This window comes from Ursus americanus, chromosome 23, assembly GCF_024610735.1.
Source record: "Ursus americanus isolate L20-20 chromosome 23, mUrsAme1.1.p, whole genome shotgun sequence".
In the NCBI taxonomy this organism is placed as follows: Eukaryota; Metazoa; Chordata; class Mammalia; order Carnivora; family Ursidae; genus Ursus; species Ursus americanus.
The window spans coordinates 41,949,865-41,976,618 of NC_142149.1; the positions used below are offsets into that span (position 1 = coordinate 41,949,865).

General features: G+C 40.9%; 1 protein-coding gene across 1 annotated transcript in view; it reads left to right on the forward strand.

The window, feature by feature from the left end:
- The window catches only part of EFCAB5 (EF-hand calcium binding domain 5), a 167,692-nt gene extending 148,713 nt beyond the window's left edge, over nucleotides 1-18,979 (forward strand). Inside the window, exons 19-23 of the mRNA XM_045773605.2 lie at nucleotides 1,534-1,637; nucleotides 4,543-4,796; nucleotides 5,970-6,256; nucleotides 6,689-6,785; nucleotides 18,423-18,979. Coding sequence (XP_045629561.2) covers nucleotides 1,534-1,637; nucleotides 4,543-4,796; nucleotides 5,970-6,256; nucleotides 6,689-6,785; nucleotides 18,423-18,616 — 936 coding nt within the window. The 3' untranslated portion in view covers nucleotides 18,617-18,979. The remainder of the gene's footprint in view (nucleotides 1-1,533; nucleotides 1,638-4,542; nucleotides 4,797-5,969; nucleotides 6,257-6,688; nucleotides 6,786-18,422) is intronic.
- The last annotated feature ends 7,775 nt before the right edge of the window (nucleotides 18,980-26,754 follow it).

The window sequence follows — 26,754 nt, forward strand, 5'->3', positions numbered from 1 at the left end:
GGAAGAAATAAATTAGGAAAAGCTAGGTGCTCAATTGCCAATGACAGATTCTCTGTTGAACATTTTTCATATAAACAGTTTGGGTGAACACTTGAGGTCATGACAAGAGCAAGCTTCCACACGACAAAGCTGTTGTTCCCCAGAGCACCAGTCATCATACAGTCCTTATGGACCCTGTTATCACAGTTTCCCTTTTAATCAAAGAATTTTTTAAAGGTGGACACAGAAACCCCTTTTTAGGGGCAGCTGGGTCACTCAGTCAGTTAAACGTCTGCCTTTGGCTCAGGTTATGATCCTGGGGTCCTGAGATCGAGCCCCGCGTCAGGCTCGCTGCTCAGTGGGGAGCCTGCTTCTCCAGCTCCCTCTGCTTGTGCATTGTCAAAAAAAAAAAAAAACCACAAAAAACTTTTTATTTCTTCCAAATGAATGTCTTTTCTACAGTTTAGTATATTTTACAGGATAGGTTAATCTTACTTTCTTATAAATAATCTCTACCAAAAAAAAATTGGTCGAGACTCATTCCAAACTCAGCAAATTGTGTACATCAAATACGTGCAGCTTCTGTATATCAGTGATACTTCAAGAAAGCTGTTTTTAAAAGGCACCAAAATAGGGTGTCTGGGTGACTCAGTCAGTTAAGCATCCAACTCTTGATTTTGAATTAGGTCATAATCTCAGGGTCGTGAGACGGAGCCCTGCGATGGAGGGGGGCTGCTTAAGATTCTCTCTCTCCTGCTCCTTCTGCCTCTCTCTACTTGCACCCATGCTCTCTTTTTTAAAAAAAGAAAAGGCATTAAAATATTTTCACACCCATAGTTAGGTTATGACCTATAGTTTGAAAAGCTCCTAGAAGTGAGGAAGATACCTCTCCCACTCCCCCTGCTTGTGTTCCCTCTCTTACTGGCTGTCTCTCTGTCAAAATAAATAAATAAAAATCTTAAAAAAAAAAAGAAGTGAGGAAGACAAAGAAGCAGCAAGAAATAGAAGAGTGATTCATAGGAGAATTAGGAGTGAGTGGTGTCCCAAAAGCCAAGTGAATCAAGTATGTCCAGAAGGAGATTGTTCACTGAGTCAAATGCTGCCACAGCAGAGGATGTGATGATTAGGGTTTGGTCAGTGGCTTTCACAATAAAAGAGTCACTAGTAACCTTGACCAAAACAGCTTTGACGAGATGGTGAAGACAAAGGCCTCATGCGAGAGTATTTTTATTTTTCTTATTTTCCTTGGACTTTTCTGATTTTCCAAATATTCTATAATGCACTTTTCACATAAAAATACTATAAACATATGATTTTATCACAATTATAAAAAATAGGTTTGTGCATTTAAAAGAATGTTATAATTTGAAATTTTTCTCCTGTGAACACTTCATTCTTAATGGTACCGAGTAAGTAAAATGTCCCAGTACTTCAAGCTAGAGATCATCTAAACTTTTCTAATTTTTCCCCTCTTTTTTCTGTTCCCAAAACCTTTAATGGGAAAATGAGGTCCAATTATTCCCCTCCGTGTTGAAATCTCTTCCTCTTTTCAAGGATTCAAACTACGTCTTACGCAATATGATGGTTACCGGGCAGCGGGGTCTAACGGAAATCCACAGGAACCCCCCTACAATCTTCAGGAAGACCTGCATCTTCAGGTATGAGATGCACCTTCACGCTTGTTCTGTTTGACTGCCAAAACACATTCCCCTCGTGCGTTAGCAGCTCTGAGAGACACAGCTTTTGCCTATTATTAGTATACACCTGAATCCTATTCTGATTGGGTTTTTTTTTTTTTTAAGAAAAATTCCTGTCTGCATGGGACATGTTAACTCCCTCCCCCTTCAAGTCCTTTTTAAAACAGGTTTCATTGGTTATTTTATATTGCACATTTTTAAGCGTGATCGTGTTTTATTTTCTACAATTTCCTTATAAGCATGGATTTCAACAAAAACCCACCAGGATTGTGAAAAAAATATATCCACGTCACTTATCAGAGCTCATCATCTTAATGTTAACAAGCCTGTGAACGTGTATTTTTTATTTAAAGAAGACAGCCCGGGCAAAGGTGGGGAGGAAGCAGAGGGTATGGTCTTTAATAAATACGCAGTTCAGATTACTTTGAATGCCTGTCACCTGTGGGATGCAAGGAACACTGCGGACGGAGGCAAAACAGATCTTAACGGTGGACACACGGACTGCAAAAGGGACGGGCTGCTTGTGAGAGGTCAGTGCAGCTGAGTAGGCAGTAACCTAGCTCGGTCCAGGAGGCTAATTTGACATTTAAGTACATGTGTTCATTAAATTTTAGTTTGGCCTCATACCTGATGTTCATTCAGGTTTAAGCTCTTTTCCACATAGGGTTTTTCCTTGTGCTGGTCAAGAGTTTCATGAGAGTCCTTGGAACACCCAGAATCCCAAGCTTTGATTTCTCTGTGTAATTTAGAACAGGAGCCTTTTGAGGAACTTTGTTGACCAATCGGCTTTATTGTTATGCCTAGAAAGTTAGGATGATGCATCGTTACTGTGGTTGTCATTAAGACACAAAGTGGTGGCTCAGCAGCAGGAAGGGGTGGGAACAGCAAAAATAAAGGGACATCATCCTACCTGGCATTATACAATCGCTATTATGAACCACAAATGTGCTTTCTGAGGCTATGCAAAGCACCAACATTCTTCAAATACCTCAGAAGAATGACATCTTAATATCAATGTTGGGAAGGGGGAGAGGTGCCTGGGTGGCTCAGTGGGTTAAGTGTCTGCCCTCTGCTCAGGGTCTGGGGATCGAGTCCTGCATCAGGCTGTCTGGTCAGCAGGGAGTCTGCTTCTTCCCCCCTCCCCCCCGTGCTCTCCCTCTCTCTCAAATAAATAATTAAAAAAAAATAAAAAATAAAAAGATTGGGAAGGGGGAAAGGTGGGGGAAAGGGATGTGTCTGTACCTCCCTAGAGAGAGAAGCAGCTACGATATCTCAATGAGAATCTCGGGCCCCTCGAGGAAGCATGCCCTTGATGCCCTACCCAGATCCGTAATGTACCTCTCGCCAGCTGCTACAGGTGCCGTGGCTAATGACTCACACTGGAACTTTCTCTGGAGGAGAGCCCTTGAGTGATGGGAGCCCCTCACTAGGTGTGACTCACAGTGACGTAAACACACGCCCAAAGCCATCTTAGAGCCAATGACTGATAAAAGACCTCTCCCTTGCCTCAAGGTGGGGCAGATTCTTTGGCACAATTTGCCTTCCAGAGTTCCCCTTGAGATGAGACTGAGTCTACCTTCACATGCTTTTTTTAAGATTTTACTTTATTTTTTTTATTTTATTTCATTTCATTTCGTTTATTGAGAGAGAACTTGAGCAGGAGCAGGGGGAGGGGCAGAGAGAATCTCAGACTGACTCCGCCCTGAGCACCCAGCCGGAGGCAGGGCTCCATCTCAAGACCCTGAGATCATGACCTGAGCTGAAATCAAGAATCGGACGCTTAGGGACGCCTGGGTGGCTCAGCTGATTAAGCGTCTGCCTCTGGCTCAGGTCGTGGTCCTTGAATTGAGCCCCACAGCAGGCTCCTTCAGCCGGGAGCCTCCCCCTCTCCCTCTGCCTGCAGCTTCCCCCTGCTTGTGCTCTCTCTCTCTCGGACAAATAAGTAAAATCCTTAAAAAAAAAAAAAAAAGTTGGACGCTTAACCAACTGAGCCACCCAGGCACCCCTAGCCTTCACATTCTTTTTAAAAAAAATAATTTAAATTCAATTAATTAACACAGTGTATTGCTAGTTTCAGAGGTAGAGGTCAGTAATTCATCAGTTGTATGTAACACCCAGCGCTGATTACATCACGGGCCCTCCTTCATGCCCATCATCCTGTTACCCCATCCCTCCACCCCCTCCCCTCCAGCACCCTCAGTTTGTTTCCTGTGGTTAAGAGTCTTATAGTTTGCCTCCCTCTCTGATTTCGTCTTTTTTGTTTTTCCCTCCCTACCCCTATGATCCTCTTGTTTTGTTTCTTAAATTCCACATATGAGTGAAATCATATGATAATCATCTTTCTCTGACTTACTTCACTCAGCATCATACCCTCTAGTTCCACCCACGTCATTGCAAATTAGCCTTCACGTTCTTAATTAGCCTCTCCTTCCCTGTTTTACTTTCCTCGGACCCTGACAGTTTCTCCAGAAAGCACTCCCTCCATCAGTCCTTTGCGCAAGCATTCCCGTCGCAGGCTCGGCTTCTAGAGAACCTGGCCTAACATATTCCTCGTTCCCTCTGCCATCCCCCCGACGCTTACGGGGCAATACGGAAACAAAACCCACGTACCTTCAGACAAGCGCACGTCTGGCAGAGCCTCGTGCTGGAGAGTGACGTTAGACTGCGGGTCAGAGGGGGCTTCTCGGGCGAGGGGCGAGCCAGGGAGAGACTGTGGCACTGGGTGGAGCGGCGCAGGCAGGCCAAACAAGGGCTGCGGTGGCGGGAGCGCGGTTGGCACGAAAGAGAGCCGTTCAGCACGTTTGGGTAGACCTTTATGGGCAGGCTGATGTTTTATGATCTCCGGCTTGTTTGGTTTGGGTTTCAGAGACTTCCTCTTCAAGTGTTCAGACAGTTCAGAAGTTGTTTTGGCCTCCGTCTGTGGAGAAAACCACATCATAATTCCACTCCGTGAGAGAACAGGAAAAGCTCTGGGAGTTCTTGATTTTAACATTGGCAGGAGTAAAATGTTATTGTATCGCGAATTTAAAGATCTACAGAAAATGATGAAGGTGGTCCAAGCTGCCTGCTACGAAATACTGGGCGAGCTATCTGGAGAAATAAAGAAAAACTATGTCCTAGGTATTGTGAATGGGGCAACAACCTGAATTCCTGGGTGTAATAAATGTGGGGGGAATCACAGATTGCAATCCATTTCCTAAAAGGAATTGTTACAACACACAGCTCTTTCTACGTGAACGAATTCCCTCATGCAGTCTTGGGCTGATGAGTATGGTCTATAAATGAGAGCAAAGGGTATGAAATCTCATTTTCTTGGCTCGAATCAGATGGTTTCAAACTGGAAGGACTCATAAAAGCAAAGTAAAACTAGCATTTATTAAATGCCCCACCATGTAGCAAGCACTTTAAATACGTCATTTCCATTAGTCTTTACCATAACTCTCAGGTGAACGGTGATAACTCATTTTACAGGTAAGGAAAGTAAAGTTCAGAGAAACAAAACAACTTGCACCAATCACACAGTTAACAAGTGGGGAAGCCTGGACTCATGCCCCACATTGGGTGCTCTGTCCGCTATCTTACACAGTATTAATTCGAAGGAACATTTTGCTTCACAGATAAAGAAACTAACGTCCATCAAAGTAACGGTTGATTCACAAGCTCCAGCAGAGCCAAGACTAGACCCGAGTGCTTGTTATTCCACACCCACTAGGCTACTCTCAGCACAGAACCAATTTGGGCATCAGGGAGGAAAGGAAACATGGAAACCTTTGGCTACCTAGAATGGAGTAAATAGAGTAACGTTATGTGGGGTTAATCTGAGAGGTCTCTTGCCATTAGATAGGGTGGGCTAAGTACAAAAAAGAACATGCATGTCTTTTGGTCTTTTCAGCATCCACTCTGTACTTATCCACTAAGCACTTTTACATTTATCAGCTCATTTAATCCCCACAGGTCACCAGGGAAAGAGGGATCAGCCCCATGCTCACAGAGAGGAAAAGGGGATTCCGAGGGACAAAACTAATAAGGGCTTGGATGGGCATTCAAACTAAGATCCAACCTCCAAACCTGAGTTTTTACCTTTCCTCAAAGCCTCTTCTGGTAGCTTCACCAGGTGTAACTCCATTTCCGTGTTTTGATTTCATGACTAGAGAAACTAAGATTACTTAGAACCATAGGATATGGTCTTCTTTTTCCTGGAAAAAAAGAAGTTTATTGAATTATGCTCAGAATGCTATGAAAAACTCCTGTATGGACTAAACAACAGTGTGGGATGTCGCTCTGTTGTTTCAGAGATTGAAAATGTAGGAGAAGTCCAGCGGGCAGGAGTTCTCTTTTTCCGAATCATGCTGCAAGAGCTGCAAGAAAGCCTCCGACTGCTTACCTCCCTAGACTTTGTATCACTGTTGCTCTATGATTACAATCTTCCACCAGAGTTCACATCTCTGTCAGACAGCAAGTCCCAGGAGCTGGCAGCCAACACAAAGCTGGTCCACGACATCCTGACAGGGGTGATCTTGTTCATTCACCCAGAGTTGGAAGTATCAGGTGACTTCCGAAATTGGGAAAAGTGTAAACTGGTAAGTTACATTTTTTTTAAGTACTCTTTTTATTGAAGAATAACCCACACAAGTTTAGAATAACCCAATCATGATTGCATAAATCCTAAATGTACAAATGCAAGCATTTGTAAAATAGGAACATTTGTAACCAGCATCTAGATCAAGAAACAACATCAGCGGCATCCCAAAAGCCTTCCTTTCTACCCTCTCCCCTCACCCACCTCTCTCTCTCTCTCTCTCTCTGTCTCTCTCTCTCTCTCACACACACACACACACACACACACACACACACACACACTCACCCCAGAGTGAACAGACCAGAATCCTGACTTCTAGCACCATAGATTGGTTTTGCCTCTTTTAAAATTTACATGAAATTCTGAAACTGGTGAATTGGGTGCTCTCTTTCTATTTGCTGGTACTCCCATAACTTCTGTTTTTTGTTCACAGTATGTTAAGAGTTACTTAGTCGAGAATATTTGTGACTTTGATCCGACTGCTAAGAATGTGCAAGTTAATTTACAGCTCATCGGTGAACATATCAGAGGTAAATTTACACTTAATTGTGGTCTAAATCGAACAGCAATAGAACACAGTCGCAATTCAGATATTCAGATTTTTTTATTACAATAAAGTAAGTGGCTTATAAACTCAATTTTTAGGAAAAACAGTTCTGATTGTAGTCCTCTTAAAGGGAGGGACACTTGTCTATACTCGACTGCATTCCCCAAAGTGACTGTTCATGCCACACGGTTGCGAATTCCAAATCCCATCCATTTCCCACTTACTGACTACATGTGCATTATTTATTTAAAAAAAAAAAAAAGTGAATAAGGGCTGCAGTGAGGATGGGAAACAAGTGCATTAAAGAAAAAGGCTATTACTATCTTTGGGTTTCAATGAAGAACCAAAGAAAAAAACAGATCATGAGTCTTTGTAGACTAGTATCAGACTTTTCAGAGAAGGAGAATCAGCAGGAATCAAGAGTAGGGGGGCTCCCAGGCTGGAGAAGGTGGTGAGCTCTTTGGCCATGGAGAACTGGCCACATATAAGAGTAAATATCCAGGGGCACCTGGGTGGCTCAGTCAGTTAAGCGTCTGCCTTTAGTTCAGGTCATGATCTCAGTGTCCTGGGATCGAGCCCTGCATCGGGCCTCCCACTCAGTGAGGAGTCTGCTTCTTTCTATCCCTCTGTGCTCTCTCACTCTTTCTCAAGTAAATAAATAAATCTTTTTTTAAAAAAAGAGTAAATATCCAGAGTGAAATAGGTGAAAGGATTAAGAGAACACTTATGATGAGCACTGAGTAATATATAGAATTGTGGAATCACTATACTGTGCACCTGAAACTAATATAATACGGTATGGTAACCATACCGGAATTAAAATTTTTTTGAAGAGTAAATATACTTATACAAGCATACATTCCCCCATGGGTGTATGTTATCTCACCAAAGACCTCAGGCCATTTGTGTGAATGGACCTATAAGGAATAAATTTTAAAATTTGTTTCTTTTTTTGTTTTTATGAAAAATGAATCACCAGTTGGGAAAATGGCTCTGTAGAAATTGTTCACTAAAATTGTTCACTAAACCTGTCCCTTCCCTCCCCTTCCCCTTTTCCTGCTGTCTATGGAGACTCTGGATGAAGTCAGAAGGGTTTCTAGACTTCTGGGATACATATATGAAGCCAAGAGGCTTAGAACCAGAGAGACTCCAAGGAGAAGAGGAAGGGAAAGGCAACCCAGAGGAAGACACCACACTCCTTGGGGTGGCTGGGTCGGGGGAAGGAGGTAGCAGTGAGCCAGGGCAGATGGGTATGGGAGACAGATCTTCTGGCCTAGGAAGGCAAGATACTCTCAGAAGTTTAAGAGCGCTAGGGAAGAGGAGAGATGACGTCCAAAGAAAAGTTAACATGAGTTCATGAGGACCATGAGTGACGTGAATAAAGATTAGAATTTCTATTTGGAATGGCTTCTACTGTAGCCTTGTGATTCTGGGCTGATTCACAGGGGCCTCTGAATTCCCGGATGTCACACAGATCACTTCTTTAAGGGGCTATTCAATGGAAACAGTAATAACTCAACAACAAAAACTAATACATGCTCCTGGTTTTGTGTCTCTACTCATTCCATACTCATTCGCTCACTCTTCACTGAAGATTTAAAATCCAGAAGAAATATTCTCTATGTCAGTGCCTTTAAAGTAGATTCAATCCCCACCATGAGCCCCAGCAAACCCTCCGCTTCCATGTGGACCGTCTGTCTAACTGACTTCCCCCTGAGCCCCTGTTCCACTTTCGTCGTCGTCCCCACCCACCCCTTGGCCGACAGCCAGACCCTGCTGCCGGGGTCCCTCGTGTCCTCTCAGACTGATGTTTCCCATTCTTGGGCAAGGACGCAGCACTCACCACTGAACAATCTAGTCCTTCTGTCAGATGGGAGCTGGGGATGAGGAGCAAGCCCTTCCACTCTCCCTCTTGCAAGTGTGTTCAGGATTTGGCTCTTGCCCTAATCAGCTCATTCCCAGACAAAGACATATTCTGTAACATTGTCCCAAGGCGCGTTCCATCTCTGATTTGCCTATCAGAAGTACCTCCAATTACTCATTTTAGCTCCTTTGTTTGAGAAAACATGCCAATTTCTGCCTCCTTTGCCTGACCCCACTTTAAATTGTGCAGCAATTTAAATTGAGCAGTCTTGAGCGTCACGCTCCCAGCACTTTCTCTTTTCCAACAGCGTCCTCAGGTGGCAGGAACTCCAATTGCAGTTAACAGAGTTGGATTCAGCCAGAACTCAAGGGCCCCTAGGCTCGCTCCCCTACCACCGCGGTCAAAGCGCAAGCATTATCATAGTCTCTGCCGCAATCAAGAAAGTTCATAGGCCACCCACATACTAACCTGCTCTCCTTCAGATGCAATTGTATCGGGACCTTCTAAGCTCTCCATTTGGGGAAAAGAAGGGGAACTCATTGGGGCACCTCTCTGTGCAGGAAAAAGAGGAACCTTCGGGCAGGGCAATTTGTTGCTCAAAATCCATCTGAGCCTTCTAGCAATGTTAATTAAGGCCCCACTCAATAGCTCTACCCAGCATGAAATACCACCAACAATAGCTGTCCCTTCTGCCCATCTGGGGGAGGGACTGTTAACATAGCTCCTAACTCACCAAGCCTTTCAAACTAAATGATTTTGCCAAGAAGATAAAATCAGGGCTGGTGATGTGCCCACACTTTCCTAGGACTTCTGCTGCCAACTTTCACCCTACTTCATCCTAGTTCTAGAAAGGAATACCTATTTTTTAATGTTTAGAAAACATTACGCCTTTACTCGCTCTTATTTTTTAATTTTTTGTCCTCGATTTATTGAGATGTAACGACATATAACATGATATTAAAGTGTACAGCATAATGATTTGATATATGTATATAGACAGAAATGGTTTAGTTAACATCAATCCCCTCAAATAGTTACCAGGCTTGTTTCTTGTGATGAGAACTTTTAAGATCTACTCTCTTAGCAACTTTCAAACATACAGCATAGTATTGTTAACTACAATCGCAAGGCTCTACGTTACATTCCCAGAACTTATAACTGGAAGTCTGTACCTTTTGACCACCTTCACACATTTCCCCCAACCCTTAACCCCTGTTTCTGGCAACCACCAATCACTCTCTGTTTCTGTGAGTTCAGTTCTTTTCGATTCCACATACAAGAGAGATCAGATAGCACTTGTGTTTCTCTGACTTATTTCATTTAGCACAATGACTTCAAGGTCCATCCACGTTTTTGCAAATGACAGGATTTCCTTCTTTTTATGGCAGAATAATATACCATTGTATATACGTACACCATGTTTTTTTCATCCATCCATCGACAGACACTCTGGTTGTTTAGATGTCTTGGCTATTGTAAGTAATGCTGCAATAAACATGGGGTGCAGATTCCTTGTGAGACAGTGATTTCATTTTGGATATATACCCAAAAGTGGAATTGCTGGATCCTATGGTGGTTCTATTTTTAATATTTTGAGGAACCTACCTTGTCTTTTATAGTGGCTCTACCAATTTGTATTCCCACCAACAGAGTATAAGGGTTCTATTTTCTCCACATCTTCATCGATACTTGTTCTTTCTTGTCTTTTTGATAATAGCCATTCTAACAGGTGTGATGTGATGTCTCATCGTGGTTTTGATTTGCATTTCTAGAAAGGAATATTTTTTAAAAGATTTTATTTATTTATTTGAGAGAGAGAGCAGAGTGAGAGAGAGAGAGCACGAGAAGTGGGGAGGGGCAGAGGGAGAAGCAGGCCCCTCACTGAGTAGGGAACCCAATGCAGGGCTCGATCCCTGATCCCTGATCTCTGGACTCTGAGATCATGACCTGAGCAGAAGGCAGACACTTAACCCACTGAGCCACCCAGGCATCCCGTGCCTGGTTCTTTTAAAAGAATCAAAGTGAAACGGATAACAAGATACCAAAAACGTTGTTTGTCCTATTAATTTGGACCCTCTGTAGATTATCATTGGTTTGGATTTACAGTTCTCCCATTCAAGTACTCTACTACCTTCTTAAACCTAGTTTTTTGGATGGTGATTCCTTCTGGGATTTGTTGTTTTCCAACCTGTAGGGAGAAAGCTGAAATCACAGAAGACCTGGGTTTAACAGGGAGCCTGGAGTGTGCCATTTATTAAGTACTCACAGATGTCAGGTTCTAAACAGAGGAAATATCCATTCAGTTTTGGAATAGATTCCTTTTGTCCTGGAAAAAACCTCTTAAAGGGCCCTGTTAGTGAAGATATTGGACAAGTACTCATTCACACACGGTTTGGGAAACTATTTTAGATTTCAGTAAAGACTTGGGGTCTGGGGGCACCTGGGTGGCTCAGTTGGCTAAGCATCTGTCTTTGGCTCAGGTCATGATCCCAAGGTCCTGGAATTGAACCCCATGCTGGGCTCTCTGCTTTGCAGGGAGCCTGCTTCTCCCTCTCCCTCTGCCTGCCGCTCCCCCATTTCCCATGCATGCAAACCTCTTCCATCTCTAGTACAAGTCCTCCAGGGGGAAAGAAGAAAGAAAAAAAAAATCAAATAATCAATTCTCTTTCTGCTCCTTACCATTCCTTTTGATTTTAAATTTTGAAGTTTTCCAACAGTAGTTATTGAATTTAGAAATGGTATGGTTTTATTTGTCTAGGTACCATCACTGATGCTTGAATAGCTGATAAAGTCTGCTAAAAATCAGTTTAATGAGAACATTTTTTCTATTTAAGGCAAACGTAATTTTCAAGATTTCTTTGACACATTTTTTTTCATTTTAGTGGATGTTAAATAATCTTTTATTGTGAGGGATTATAAAAATTAAAGTTTTATTAAAGTATTTTAAAGGGTCAAAAAGAACTAAAAGCTAGCCCATCCCTCTTCTCTCTTCTCACTGTCCCCAGTCCCCCATCACCAGAGGCAGTTCTTTTTGACTCTTTTAACTGTTTCTTCTGACCTTGGCACGTTTCTGTATTTCTAATATTATACCATATTGCTATCTTTTCATTCATCAGTTTTCAAACTTGTCAATTGATTTCCTCTTATTATAGCTGAAAGTTTAGTTCTATTGTACCACCATTCTCTTATTCTATCCTCCCAATGTAATTATATTACCATTTGGGGTTAAATCAAAATGCAGTGTTTACATGATTTTGCCCACGCAAATATTATCTATATCTGAACACTGTAACAAAATTTGATCGCTCCTTTTTCACTTTTTGTTTTTCCTGAAGTAAATTATTAGCTTTATTTTTTTTTAAATTGCTGAGTTTTCTTTGTATTTCTTGATACTTCCTGCCCCATCCATTTGTCTTTCCATATAATTTCCCAAAAGGGAAATTTGGGGGAAAGTTTTATCAGGTAACTTTTTTAGTTCCATTTTTTTTTTTCTTCAAGACATCCATTCTAGAGATCTTAATTCTCCTTCTATCTAGGGTCTTCCCCATCCCAGATCTGCTCCTCAGTTGTCTTCCCGACATTCATTCTGTTGCTATCATAGGAATTTACTCTGTCTTGTTCTGAGGCAGCAGCTCCCTAGTAGTTTTCTAAGAAAGAGTGGGCAAATGGTAAATTTTTTGAGACCCTTCATGTCTGAAAATGTTTTTATTCAGCTCTTATATTTGATTTGTAGTTTGCCAGGAAACATAATCTTGAAGACAATGCCTCCTTGTCTTTTTTGAGAAATTGAGATTATAATTCACATACCACAAATTTCACTGATTTGTTGTGTACCACTCGGTAGTTATTAGTATATTCACAAGGTTTTGCAAATATCACCACTAATTTTAGAATATTTTCATGGCTCCAAAAAGAAACCCAGCACCCATTAGCAGTTACTGCCCCTGGCTCCTCTCTACCCCAGCCCCTGGCAACCCCTAATCTACTTTCTGTCTCTAAGATTTGCCTTTTCTAGCTAGGCATTGCATATAAATGGAGTCATACAATAGGTTGCCTTTTGTATCTGGATTCTTTCACTTAGCATAATGTTTCAAGGTTCCTCTTTGGTCTATGTATCAGTACTTCATTCCTTTTTCACAGCCGAATAATTTTCTATTATATGGATATACGAGGTTTTATTGATCCTTTTATCAGTTGATGGACATGTGGGTGGTTCCTACTTTTTGGTTATTGTATATAATGCTGCTATGAACATTTGTTTATAGGTTTTTGTAGGGGCATGTGCCTTCAGTTCTCTTGGGCATATGAGGAGGAGCGGAGTTGCTGAGTCTTATGGAAACTCTGTTTAACTTCCAGAGTAAGTAGCTCCACTGTCTGAAGAAACTTGGAAACTTCCAAAATTGCTGTTGAGACGTCTAGAGCCTTTCTGAAACCTGATTCTGTCCATGTGACGTCTTCATTTTTGTTTTGCTTTGTTTCTTTCCAGAAGCTGGAGAATCACCCCCTTCCCCCCAAGACTGAAATTTCATAATGTTATGCCTTGATATGGGGCTGTTTTTCATCCCTTGATCTGAGCATTCGCTGGGCCTTTTCTCTTGTGACACTCAGGTCCTCGAGTTCTGTGTGATTTCTCCCATGGCATCACTGTTGAGACTGAAGGCTGTGCCCCCTGTGCACTGCACGAAGGTGCCCTGCTGAGGAGGTGGGTGGGGCCGAAATCTAACCAGGATTCCATTCACCCCACTGTGCACCTTAGCTTAAGGCTGCGTCTGCTTAGAGGAGGGACATCCTTTTCTTTCCGCATCTTTTTCTGTTTACCAAGCTGCACTCAGAGTGCATTCATCCGCGCTAGGTGTCTTTTTCTCATTTACATAAAGGTGACCTAGAAGTTGGTGGTGACCCTGCCCTCCCTTTTCTGTGTTCCTTCTCTGGGACTCCTATTATTCAGACATTGGATCTCCTAGATGAAGTCTCTCAAATCTCTATATTTTCTCTCCTCTTTTCCATCTTTTTGTCTTTTTTTTTTCTTTTTTCTTTTAGAGATAGAGACAGCCAGCGAGAGAGGGAACATAAGCAGGGGGAGTGGGAGAGGAAGAAGCAGGCTCATAGCAGAGGAGCCTGATGTGGGGCTCGATCCCACAACGCCGGGATCACGCCCTGAGCCGAAGGCAGACGCTTAACCGCTGTGCCACCCAGGCGCCCCTCTTTTTGTCTTTTTGTTTCACTTTCTGAGACATTCTATCAACCTGATCTTCTAATCCTGTTGAATTCCTGTTTCTACATGTTTTAATGTAGAAGAGCCTTGGTTCTCTAAATATTTGCTTTCTGCAACATCTTGTTCACGTTTCATGAATGTGATGTCTTCTCTAACGGTATTAGCAATAATTCTTTTTTGAAGTTTTCTTTTCCCTCTTGTTTCTCCTTTCTTTCTGTTTTAGCGTTTTGGCCTTAAAAAGAGACCATCTCTACATCACACCATCAGACAACTTCCTCTCTCCAACACTAGAAATTTGTTTCTCAAAGAGGGTAGCATAGAAAGTCTCTGGGCTGGGGGACATGAGACACAGTCTAGATGGAGAGGACCAGAGTGAAAACGGGGAGAGCATGAGTGTGTTTACTGAATATAGAGACCTCTGTACACTTTCCCCACAAAGCTCCAGACAAAAAGGAGAAAATGGAAGGAGCAGACAACTGATACCTGTACCTTTGGGGTATAAGAAAAATATCATAGGACTTTTATTTCTAATTATTTTATCCCATCATTGCCTAATATTTTAGATATTTTAAAATGAATAACTTATAAATATACATATATCAGGGCTCATGCTCAACATTTGTTATGGATGGAAGCACATAATCAAAAGAGTTCAGAGGCCACTGCATCAAACCATGAATTTTTGTGAAGTAAACTGCATCGATTCCACTCTCACATTTGATTTATAGCTATATCATGAAAACAAGCCAATACAATCTGATATATCAGACAGAAATTTTGCTTACAACAAAAATGAAACTATTATACCTTCAGGAACTCAGTGTTCTGCCTGGAACAAAATTCGACCCAGCTTCGGATAATTCAAGAAAACATGTGTTTTCACCTCCCCACTTACCACTGAGTCCTTCCTGATAAGCTGGAAGCAGCCCTCTACAGTACATTTCAGACCACATTAAATTAACAATGACATATTAAGTGCCCGACTGCCATGGCAAGTATGAGTTTTCTGACCTACATAAAAACTGAAATATGCACACACATGCTCTTGTAAGTTTACAGTGTGAATGTGGCACGGACATTCAGCTCATTGCATGTGGCAGTAATGTTAAGAGGTGGCATAGGCTATATAAAACAATAGAAATAAAGGAACTAAAACTAAGAACTAAAGATAAGGAGAGGAACATTCAAGAAATACTGCTGATCTTGGGTTATTAGTTGAAAGGAGCAGCTACATTTTAACTTTGGAACTTGATACTTAAGTACGTCATATTTTTGCTTTACTCGTCTTTTTAATTGTCTGTAATTCCCCCAAAGGATTTAACTCATCTAGTGTTAAAGCAGTGATCCATAAAGGGAGTTTGAATTAGAAATATCCTAGATGGGGCGCCTGGGTGGCTCAGTCGTTAAGCGTCTGCCTTCAGCTCAGGTTGTGATCCCAGAGTCCTGGGATCGAGCCCCACACATCAGGCTTCTCTGCTGGGAGCCTGGTTTTTCTTCTCCCACTCCCCCTGCTTGTGTTCCCTCTCTCGCTGGCTGTCTCTCTCTCTCTGTCAAATAAATAAAATTTTTTTAAAAAAGAAAAAAATATCCTAGAACATCCCAGTGTCTTCAGCAAAATCAATTCCTTATGTAAGTTTGATTAAACTAGAACCTACAAAAATACCATAAAATGTTTCTGAGTTAATAGGTTCGTGAACGGATTCGAAGGTTGACCCAGCAATTCTTTTAGCTCAGATGTCTTCAAATAATTTACTATAACCACCACCAAGGCAAAGCAAAAAAAAAAAAATTTTTTTTCTTATGTTAGAAAAGAAACAAGTCTATCTGCTTGAATGAATTACCACACCTGAACAGTCTGACGCTGTCGTCTGCCAAGCTGCAAAATCTGGCATATCTCCGCCACAAGAGGGCAGTAGCGCTCAACCATCATTAATGGAAACCCAACAGACCCAAGGAGGCTTCATTAGAGAAATCTTTACAGCCAGTTGTCAACACATCAATCTCCCATTGGAAAACGCAGGCAAACAGGAACCACAGCCCAGATAGGTCCAGAACTTCTGTCCCCGGTAACAAAAAGACAGGAAATAAGCAAAAGGGGCTTGTGAAAGGGAGCAGCCTCCCTCCCCATCCTCACGTCCTTGAATCACCGTGGAGATGGCTGACTAGCTTAATAATGGCTGCAGATAGGGGTCTGTTTCATTTGGATGTTCAGATAAGAGTACTGTGCCAGGCATCAATGGAACACAGCTCTTAATGGGAAGGGCAGAATAAAAACTGTTGGGTGCAGCAGAGCTGATATCTCAGAAAATGAATTAGGATTCGTTTTAGGAATGAAAGCTGGGATAAACTTTAGATTCATGACATTGGAACATTAAGATAATCAAAGTAATCTTTGCAGCCTATAGCGTTACCTTGTAAAGGTTCCAGGAAGCTAATTAACACAAAAAGGGATCAATTATACAAATGCACCTCAATATTTTAAGTATGTATGTTGATTGGTCTAGTATTGCCCATAATTTGAGATGAATCAGTATTTTTAATGTGTTCTCATGTCCAGCATCTGTTTTTGTTTTTATTCATAATTGTCATTTATGTTACTGAGCTATTATCTGAAAAGAGTTTCAATATTTGAAAAACCTAACTTAATTATTCCGTAACTTAATGTTGTTTCAACATTTATTGAACAATTACAATTTTGAGAAAAGACAGTGCCTCTGTGTGTGTTAAAAGAATTTTTTGAAAATTGTACCCCCATGTTTTAAAGTCCCCCTCACATAAAAATTGAGACTTGTGAATATTCCCCACTTTTGATGTGCCTTTCATATCTCATATTGTACCTCTGTCATAGTCAAAACTTCAAAACCATAGAAAGGCTAAATCTAATTCAGAGAACCTTGTTCCTTCATAGAAAGAAGGTATAGAATATTGGGAAATAAAATACGTTCTGTCATCCTAATAGATACCCATGAAAGACATAATTGTCATTGTTGTTAATGAGCCATTGAATAGAAGATATTTTAAAACTCTTATTCAAGTATAAGTATCATTTAATGGTTTTATTCAACTCAAATTAGTAAACATTTATTGGGTTAGGCACTGTGGTAGACAATAGGAATAACAAAAATGAATAAAACCGAGCTGAGGGTGAGTCACCTACAAGAAGGAAGGTAATTAATGTTTTTTAGCAACTACTCTGTAACAGATTGTTGCATATCTTTCTCATTAATCCTCATAACAATTCTGAGGTATTATCCCTGTTTCATGGAAGACGAAACAGGCTAAGGGCAATTAAGTGGACTGCTCAGAGTCGCAGAACTGGTTGGTGTACAGTCAAGATTGGACCCGGGTCTGTTCAACTTTGAAAGCACGTTCTCTTTTCACTGGACTATTCTATCTGAATATTAGTGATTGACTCCTGGCGAAAAGTAACTTTTATAAATGGCAGTTTAATCGTTTATAATTTAAAATGAAACATCGTGGTGTGCAGTCATTACATATTTTTAAATAAATTTTAATTAGGAAATATTTAAACATAGAAGTTAGAGGGGTGGCTGGCTGACTCAGTCTGAAGAGCATGCAATTCTTGAACTCGGGGCTGAGTCTGAGCCCCATGTTGGGTGTAGAGTTTACTTCAAAAAAGAAGAAGTTAGAGACTAACACCTGTATAGCCGTTACAGAGCTATACGCTGTATTCAATCTTAACGTTATGTGTAAGTCAGATACTTTTAAAGAAATAAAACATTATAGAAACGGTTGGGACTTTCTACCTCTCCTTGATCCCATTCTCTTTTCTTCCTCTCTAGAGATAACACTATTATTTGATGTTTATCAGTTTTATGCATGATTTCTTACTTTTACTACATTCTTGTGAATCCATAAACAATATAACATTATTTTGCAGGGTTTTATTTTATTTTATTTTTTAATGATTTTTTATTATATTATGTTAGTCACCATACAGTACATCCCCGGTTTCCGATGTAAGGCTCGATGATTCATTAGTTGTGTATAACACCCAGTGCACCATGCAATACGTGCCCTCCTTACTACCTATTTTGCAGGGTTTTAAACTGTGTTCTAATTGTATTCAAAAGAACTTTTTTAAAAAAGATTTTATTTATTTGAGAGAGAGAGAGAATGAGCAGGAAGGAGGGGCAGAGGGAGCGGGAGAGGAAGAAGCAGACTCCCCTGCTGAGCAGGGAGCCCAATGTTGGGGCTCAATCCCAGGACCCTGGGGTCACGAGCTTAACCGACTGAGCCACCCAGGCGTCTCAAGAACACATTATTTCACAACTTACCTTTTGTGATAATATGTTTTTGAGATTTATCCACAACGGTAATGTAGCTCTAGTTCTTTAATCATAAAATATTACGTAATATTATATGAATATACCAAAACATATTTATCTGTTTACTTATAATTACATAAACAAAATTCTGCTATGGTTTTGACTCAAAGCATATCTGACAAACCTACTGGAACTTATATTTTAATAATAAAAGTACAAAACTATCCACACTAATTTTTTTTCTTGGTACAGATCATTCTCGGATCGAAGTCTGGAAATTTGGAAATATTGTCATTGAATGCCTCTACCACTGGGCCCACATCTGTTCAGCTCTCATGGAGTTAAACAAAACAGCAAGTAGTGCCCTTGCACCCCCGTTGCCCTCCAGGACTGACTCCTGTGTGTACGCAAAAATGCCAAAGGCAAACGTGCCAGGGAAATGCTAATGAATCAGTACTGTGTTTAGGATACTTTTGTCATGTTCAGTTTTGTTAACTATAAAATATTTTCAATTGGAAAGGAGGGCCGCAGAGACATATTCTGCTCCTAGACATTGACCTCAGCACTTTCTAAAGTGAAAACGCTACCTAAAGAGAAATTTGATCTAAAAAGTATCCAGTTAAGGTAGCCGTAACCAAATGTATGTTATGGAATATACTTTAAAGTTTCCTTTCAGTTTTGACTTTGTATCTGCTATGGGACTGTTGTGGTTAATTGGGTGGAGTTATTTTAATTCAAATATTTTATTTAATTCAAATATTTAATTCAAATATTTTAATTCAAAGTAAAGACTGAAGATTTAAGGGAAAAATGGCAGTTTTTACATTAAAAGAGTACCAAGTAATAAAGATTTTAAGAAATGAACTGGGAATTGGTGTTCTAATTTTTCAGAGACTTAAGTGAGCACCCCTACTTCCCCCTCCCCATCTCCGTCCGACTCCCCCTCCCCACTCACTTTAACAAGTTATTCCAGTGAATAGAAATTCTTGTGGGAAAATGTCCATGACTCATGGAAAAAAGAAAACACCTTTTTTTTTAATAACAAAAACCTCTCAAGTTCAAGAACTGCAAAAAGAATTTATATTTATTTAAAGCTTATTATTACAGCAAACTTTACTGCTCTTTTGTGAGATTTAATCTTTGCAATAAGATATCTGATGAGAGTCCATTTTTAATAAAAATTTGGGAAATTAAACTTCATTTTCTTTATTTGGTTGACAAAATGTGATGTGTTCCAAACATCTTATAATTTGAGATTGGAGGTCCCTTCTTAACCTTTTCTGATAAGATGGCAGTGTTATTACCAGTCCTCATCTCCTGGACGCCCAGTTTTAACCTATAAGCCTAGTTCATATTTGGAAGAGGGCTTTTCAGGGCATTTGCAACAACATTTCTAGGAACAATGTTCTTGAAGATATTAAACTGATAGCCACGTATCCTGATGGCTTCAGAACAAGCTTACAGAGTTCACTGTGCATACAAACGGCATTTTGGGCAGTGAGGACAGGACATTTTTGCAGAAAGCTACTTTCTTTTTTTTTTTTTTTAAGATTTTATTTATTTATTTGACAGAGATAGAGACAGCCAGCTAGAGAGGGAACACAAGCAGGGGAGTGGGAGAGGAAGAAGCAGGCTCCTAGCGGAAGAGCCTGATGTGGGGCTCGATCCCAGAACGCCGGGATCACGCCCTGAGCCGAAGGCAGACACTTAACCGCTGTGCCATCCAGGCGCCCCAGAAAGCTACTTTCTTAACCATTGTCATGGGGATTAAGCTAACTAGAAGGCCTTTAGCTTGAGAACAGATATCGTACATTTGCGTGGATTTTTAACTTCTTTGAAGTATTTTCACACACAAGCTCATTTGATCCTCCTAATAACCTGTAAGGTAGTCAGCCTAATATCATTATCCCCACTTTATAAGTGAGGACACGGGCTCAAAGAGTGAGTTACCTGGGTCAAAGCAGCTAGTAAGAAGCAAGGGGGCCTAGCAGCCATCTTTCCTAATTTTTGCCAGCACCTCAGACATCTAACACTTTTCAAACTTTACCAGGCTAATGACCACGCTATCAGTCTTTCGGAAACTACTTTAAAATTAAGCAACCAACAAGAAAGATTAATTGAATTTGCTTAACCATCATTCAAGTAAAATACTATCCTTTAACACCAGGAGCTTACTTTTTTAGTGAAGAGGATGTTATTTATACTTGACAGAAATTAGATACAGATTTATATTTAAATCTATTTACTGGATAGATTGATTTGACTAATCTGAATAGATTGAATTACCTATAGTGACATATACTTCAGAAGCTTAGACTTGATTAGATTTTTTGATGGCTCTCTTTCCTGTAGCTTATAGGTAACAAGGACACTGTATGGTGTGAACCATCCAGACCATTTTCCTCTTCCTCTTCATCTCCTCTCCTCTTCTTTCAAATTTAAAGGAGATAGAAGTTAATTGAATATACTTTAAGGGAGCAGCGAGCAAGGAGAGAAACTGTCTACCAGGACATGGTGTTGAGAGCTAAAGTTTGGGGGGAAGACAGGGGTATGAGAACATGCGGAATTTTCTCTCTTTGGTGACCGTGTCCAGTTTAAGTACCCCATTGGTCAGCTAGGGCTTATGGCTATCTTGAGGTGGGTCGCTTAATGAGCCTGTTTGCATTTAGCCCAGTGGTCACTGTGGGCCCTTTTGCTTTTCTCAGGTTTCCACTGCTCAAGCCAGTTGTTACGAGCAGCCTCAACATTCCCCCCGACAGATCAACAGTGACAAATCTTTGGCATTTGAACGGAGAACTCATCTTCAGTAGCTGCTTCATATTGGACGAGGGGAGACACGTTGTCCCTAAACTCGTGGGGCCATCAGGGGTTCTATGCAGTTATAGACCAGAGCATGGTATTAAATTGTGCTGACAGGAGATTTGAGTGACATTCTCTGGTGGCTTAGTCCATGGGATTTAGGGGGAGGGGACCCTGCAATGGCATGGGCTGGAATCCTTGTGGAATCACCATTTGTGTGCATAATTGTTGGACTCACTCAGACATGTAGGAATGTAGTTTGCCTATAGATCAGGACGGCAGTTGGATCCAAGGAGACAAAGGAAAAAGGGGGCGGGGGGGAGCAAGGCGGCTGAGTCAGCCAGCATCAGGCAAGGGTCCCAACCCAGGCCATAATGTGTGCGGATTTGCCCTAAATGAGCTTCCACTGCCCAGTGCACTGCGCGCACATTAGGAACAGAGACCTCGGGGTTGGAGTGGGAGGGGAGAGGAAAGGGGTTCTTGGCCCTCACAGGCACACGCAGTCCGACCCGTCTGCCCTCAGACCTTTAGACCACACTGAGGAGCTGTCTTGGCCAGAGATCTTCAGTTGTCTGAGGAGCACTAGGGTTTGACTGCAGAAGGGCCGGAAAGAGAAAGGAGAGGGAGGAAAGGATCCCTCCCAAAGGCCAGAGGGGAAATCCCTCACCCTTTCAGCAAGGACAGTCTGGTGGGTTCCCCCCAGGGCTTCAGATCCTCACTGAGGAGTAACCTTGGCCAAGGTTGTCAGTTCCCCCAAGGAGTACTACAGTCGGTCCACTGAGGGAAAGTCCCGAGAAATTCCAAGAGACTCTGGGAAGACTCGGTCTCGCAGAGGTTCTCCATATAGGCCACAAAATGCAGGGTGTCCAGACTGGGTGGAGGCCTGTGGTGCAGCAAGGCAGGAGAAAGGAGATAGAAATTTATTAAATATACCGCAAGGGAGCAGCAGCCAGGGCAGCAAAGGAGAGACTGTCTGCCCAGACCAGTTTCCTTTTTAATTAGGGCTTTCTATGGTCTAGGAACAACATTTGTTTTCAGGACAATGACACTGGAATCTTAGAAAAGTTCCTGTTGGCTCTTTTAACAGCTTTGTTGAATATAACTTACATACCATTTAATGCAGCCACTTAATGTGTACAATGCAATGGTTTTTAGTATATTCACGGAATTTGCAACCATTTCAAAATCAATTTTAGAACATTTTCATCACACCCATAAGAAACCCCATACCCATTGGTAGTCACTCTCCATTTTCCCCCACCCAAGCCCTAGGCAATGACTCATTTTCCTTTCTCTATGGATTTGCCTACTCTAGACATCTTATATAAACGCAATCATACAATATGTGGTTTCTTATGACTGCCCATTCCCTCTTAATCTAAATATGATTAAGCTCCCAACTACCCTTAACTTAGACAGACATCCCAATCCACTAACTCAGAAGATCTTTGCAGGTAATTTAGGGAATTTTCATTCTTCTCATGTGAGGTTTATGTAATGCCACTCCCACCTAACCCCACTCCGCATCAACTCTGTGTTCTTACTCTCCCCATATGACTTTATTATAAAGACCTCTCTCCATAGATAATATCAATTAATTAAATATTGCCTATTTCTTTGTCCTTAGGCATGGTAATTATCCTCCGAGGGTGTTCCGTCTCCTAGTCACTAACTCTATTTTACCTTTCCTCAATCAACTGCCTGGGCTTAGACTGTCTTGCCCACAGACCACAACTAGTAAGGTACCTCTTGGTGGTCATACTTTGTTCTATGTGACCCTGACTCTCCAGCCACAGCTTTCTGAATTAGGGTTGACCCCTTGCCAAAGGAAGACCAATGTGTGAAATGGCCTGATATTGAAAGTAACCAAAACATGGATAAACCAAACTGGGAAACAGCAATAGGAGCAGTGTCTAGAAGGATAGTAAGTATTGAGAGAGGCCAAAAGTGTCATGCGGCCTTAAACAATTTAAGCAAACTGCCATCCAGACAGTACAAGTTAGCAGAAATTGTTGGTAGAGAAAAAGTTTAGAGAATGGGTAGTTGGTTTGGGACAAGAATGCATAAAAAGGCAGAGAGGGTACAAAAAGCAGAAGAGGCTGAAAGAGTAAGGAAGTAACATAAGGAACATTAATGTCAAAAGATTAAATGGAGGATCCATTAGCTTGGGCGCTGAGGACCCTACAGTTGCCTTGGGTCCAATTCTAGTCAACTGCTCTGTTCCTGGGGTCTTATTTCTGAAAGTCTAAGATAGTCAGAATTCTCTGCTGTGCAACAGTCAGGAGTATGGTAGCGATGATACCATCTTTTATTGGCTTACCCTGCTTCTGTCCTTTCAGCATCTTCAATTAAAGTTCCCAAACTTGGGTTCAAAATGTTAGGAGGCTTCTCTGTGTCTCTGATTCACTGCTGCAGATACCACCATTGCTGCAAACTCTGGCAAGTGATTGAAGAACTCGAATTCTCGGAAACACTGCATCTGAGAAATCAGCCTTCTACCTTTCAGAAAATCTCACAACTGCTTCACTATGACATCCCAAAGGCAATGGGAGAATACAGGATTCAATACACCAGTTCAAAAGCTCATGTTATATATAGCATCTTGAGCTGGGTAATTTTGTGTAACTAATTCTGCATTCAGTCTCTTTAAGCAAGAGGCAGACAGTCTTGGCAGGGGGGCTTTATTTTTACCCTTTATTGATTCTTTTTTATTTTAAGAAAATATCATATAGTTTAAAGAGTCATCCTGTTATACAAGGTCTTTTAAGACCAGAGCATTTCTCAGTCCCTCCTCACCCCTATTTTTCTTACTTCTGAGTCAGCTATTTTCAATTCCTTTAGCTCAGGAATTAATACAGAGCCCATGGGCTAAATCTGGCCAGTTGCCTGTTATGATAAAGTTTTATTAGAAAAGCCATGCCCAGGGGTGTTTGGCTGGCTCAGTCGGTGGAGCAAGTGACTCTTGTTCTCAGGGTCCTGAGTTCAAGCCCCACATGTGGCACAGAGTTTACTGAAAGAAAGAAAGAAAGAAAGAAAGAAAGAAAGAAAGAAAGAAAGAAAAGAAAAGCCATGCCCAATTGTTTATGAATGCTTTCACACTACAAGGGCATAGTTGAGTAGCTGCCACAGCTACTAAGACCCTAAGACCCAGGGGCGCCTGGGTGGCACAGTGGTTAAGCATCTGCCTTCGGCTCAGGGCGTGATCCCGGCGTTCTGGGATCGAGCCCCACATCAGGCTCTTCCGCTATGAGCCTGCTTCTTCCTCTCCCACTGCCCCTGCTTGTGTTCCCTCTCTCGCTGGCTGTCTCTATCTCTGTCGAATAAATAAATAAAATCTTAAAAAAAAAAAAAGACCCTAAGACCCATAAAACCTAAATATTTACTATCTGACCCTTGGCATAAATAGTTTCCCAGCCCCTATTTTGGCTTTCGTTTTGACATGTACCTCCATAGTGTAAAATAACATGCTGTGTGGCTACACTTTTTTCCCTGATTTAACCAGTATTTGTTAGCCTCCCAGTTTGCATTACAAAGATTTAGTTTCTTCCCCAGTACGTGTGTCCGCACACACACAAACACATAAACACCTCCCGTTCCTTCACTCTTTTCAATACATTACATCGTAATTTAAATTAGAATACATTGGTGTTCCGCGTTTGCATTTCCATGATTATGTATGCTACCTGGGGCTTAGCCATGTAGTAAATTACAATTATTTTCTTTTTCTGAACATCTTTTCACTTTTCCTGGAGTTAATGTCAAAAGAGTGCCTGGAGTGACCATAATAATAGCACACAACATAGATTTCAGAGCAAAAAATATTACCATGATAAAGAAGGTCATTTCATAATGAAAAATAGGTCTCAATTAATTAAGAAGTCATAACAGTCTTAAATACTTATACATCTAATAACAGAGTTTCAAAGTACATGGAGCAAAAACAGATAGAACTACAAGTCCAAAGAGACAGAAGTAGATTACTGGTTACCTAGGGTCAAAGGGTCTGGAGTAAAATGACTGATGGATATATGCTTGCTTTCTTGGGCATTAAAAGTATTCTAAAATTGATTGTGGTGATAGTGGTACAACTCTCTGAATGTATTAAAAACCACTGAATTATACACTTTACATTGGTGGATTGCGTGGTATGTGAGTTATATCCCAATAAAGCTGTTTGAAAAAGAATGGCTGGGGGCACCTGGGTGGCTCAGTCGGTTAAGCATCTGACTCTTGATTTTGGCTCAGGTCACGATCCAGGGTCGTGATATCGAACCCGCAATGGGCTCCACTGCACTGGATGTGGAGCCTACCTAAGATTGTCTCGCTTCCCCATCCTCTGCTCCCCCCCCCTTAAAAAAAAATGGCTGTGCTAGATAGAAATCTAACCCACACAGAAATGGTAAATATGTGGGTAAACATAATATTTTTTTTAAAAAATGTTCTTGAAAATTGCTTAAAGCAAAAATACCAATTTATTATGTGTTTATAACATAGGTAGAAGTAAAATGTGTGACAATAATAACACAAAGTCTAAGAGAGGGAAATGGAAGTATATTTTTGTAAAGTTTTTTAACTAAATATAAAGAGGTATATTCTTACTTGCAGACGGACTGAGATAAATTAAAGATATATATGAGAAACCCCAAAGCAACACTTTAAAAAAATAAGGATGGCTAATAAGCCAACAAAAAGATTGCATCATAAAAATCTTAAGCTGAATCATAAAAATTTCTTATTAATCCAAAAGAGGGTAGAAAAAGGGAGGGTTAGAGAACACAGAACAGATGGGAAAATAGAAAAACTGCAACATACTCCTAATCACTTTAATGAAAATGTTCTAAATACCCTAATAAAAGAAACTGTCATATTAGACAAAAAAAGCAAGACCTAAATATATACTATCAACATGAGATCCACTTTGAATATAAAGACACAAATAGATTAAAATAGGTTAAAAGTAAAAGGATGGAAAAAGATATCCTATGTTAACTAACAATCGAACCTGGCTGTATTAATATCAGATGAAGTACATTAAGAGAAGTAAGAGTCATTTCTTACTATTTCTTCTAGAGATCTATGCAAGAGGACCTAACATCCTAAATGTTTATATACCTAATAACAGAACTTCAAAATACGAGAAACAAAACTGACAACTAAAAGGAGAAATAGATCCACAATTACGGTTGGAGATTTTAACATTCTTCTGTCAGTAATTGAAAAGGTATCTTTGGCTGCTGTAAGCCTAGTTTGGAATGGGCCAAGTGCTAGAGAATAAACAGACGGAATGTGACTAGACTTAAAAATATACATAGATCATATGATTTTTATTTCTATACTCAGTATTACCACGATATTAATCATTGCGTCCAACGAGCGTAGGTCCAGTATTAATGTATAGGTTTTCATTTTCTACCAAGTTACCTTGAGCTATGTATATTCACACGGAATACCTCAGCGGGGAAAAAAAAATCGATAGCCTTAGGGTAGTGTTTTTCAAACTTGAGTGTTATCAGAGTTACCTGGAGGGTTCGTTAAAATTCAGATTGCTGGGCCCCATCCCGGAGTTTCAGATGCAGTAGGTCTGGGAAAGGACCAGAGAATTTGCATTTTTAACGAATTCCCGGGATGAGCTTCACACTTTGGGAACTAGTGGCCTAGAATTTTGCCATTCTTTTCTTCCCATTAATTTCGAGACAGCCAGTTGGTTTCCAAACAAAGCCGAAAACCGTAGGACCCGATCCCCTACAACGCGTAAGCAACTCAAAAAGGGGACTCTCAGCCGCTA